Below are 1,418 nucleotides of genomic sequence, written 5' to 3' on the forward strand. Positions count from 1 at the left end.
CAACCCAACGGAAAATATTTGGTGCGATTACCATTCAAAACCATCTTCGACCCAACTCAAACGATAGGGCGCTCTCGACAAATCGCTCTCAATCAATTTCATCAGCTCGAACGAAGGCTTCAACGGAAAGAGGGTTTGATGGAACGTTATGCAAAAGGTATGCACGAATATTTTGAATTAAATCAGATTCTTCCATCCACTACCACAGAAGAACACCATTGCACATTCAACGAAGTCAATCAGTTCACGGTTAGTGCATGCGTTTTGGCCCATCACCACGTTTTGAAGGAAGACAGTTTAACAACCAAACTGAGAATCGTGATGGATGCTTCGGCAAAAACATCGAACGGAAAGTCTCTGAATGACATTCTGTGCGTCGGACCAGCGCTACAAAATGAATTACCATCCGTAATTCTGAATTGGAGGTTGAACAAGTTCGTATTCACGTGCGATATACAGAAGATGTATAGATGCATCGACATGCATCCCGACGACATCGCATATCAAAAAATATTGTGGCGAGACGAAAGGAGTGAGATCCGAGAGTATTGTCTTACCACCGTCACATTTGGCACAGCGCCAGCCCCATGTATCGCCATCAGTGTGATTCATCTCATCGCTGAAAATGAGAAAGCGCGATATCCGTTAGCCGAGAATGTGCTAAAAAATGAAATGTATGTTGACGACATACAAACCGGCAGTCATTCAATTGAAAATGCAATCGCCATCCGTGATCATGTCACAGGTGCACTTGCGTCAGCAATGGAGTTGAGAAAATGGGCAAGCAACACGCCAGAATTGCTCGAATCAATTCCAAAGGAACATCAGTGCAGTAGCACGCTCTTGGATATGGATAGCAACGAAACGGTCAAGACATTGGGAATGTGTTGGAAGCCGAGCGACGACGTTTTTAAATTCACCATTAAATTCGATTTACCAACGAATATCACCAAACGTTCGGTATTGTCCACCACCGCACGTCTTTTTGATCCAATGGGATTCATTGCACCGATGATCGTCGTAGCAAAAATGATTCTCAAACGAATTTGGAATTTTCGTCACAAAACATCAGCCGATGAAAACGACGAGAGATCAAAATTGAGCTGGGATGAACCAGTTCCTGAGCCGCTCTGTTCACAGTGGCGACAATTCATCAGCGAATTACCATCGATTAATAAAATCTCCATCCCGCGTTGGATAAGTTATTCACCGAATCAATTAATTCAGTTGCATGTATTTTGTGATGGATCATCGAGCGCTTATGCAGCGAATGTTTATATTCGTCTTCAAGCCGAAGGCGAACGGGTTCATACGCACTTGATTATAGCCAAAAGCAAAATTACACCAACAAAACCGCTCACAATTCCTCGGACGGAACTTTGCGGCGCGGAATTAGCAACGAGATTGGCTGCTTGGGT

The 1,418-nt window shown here is 43.9% G+C and overlaps 1 protein-coding gene across 1 annotated transcript; it reads left to right on the forward strand.

The window, feature by feature from the left end:
* Positions 1–67: 67 nt before the first annotated feature.
* LOC129573279 (uncharacterized) lies at positions 68–1,305 on the forward strand (the record flags this gene model as incomplete). Its single annotated transcript, XM_055453666.1, has 1 exon — positions 68–1,305. A coding segment is annotated over one exon (1,238 nt), but the record flags the coding sequence as incomplete, so codon positions are not given.
* Between the last annotated feature and the right edge of the window lie 113 nt (positions 1,306–1,418).

The sequence above is a fragment of the Sitodiplosis mosellana genome, unplaced genomic scaffold (assembly GCF_009176505.1).
Source record: "Sitodiplosis mosellana isolate CC-2019 unplaced genomic scaffold, AAFC_SMos_1.0 Smas_scaffold_6044, whole genome shotgun sequence".
NCBI lineage: Eukaryota > Metazoa > Arthropoda > Insecta > Diptera > Cecidomyiidae > Sitodiplosis > Sitodiplosis mosellana.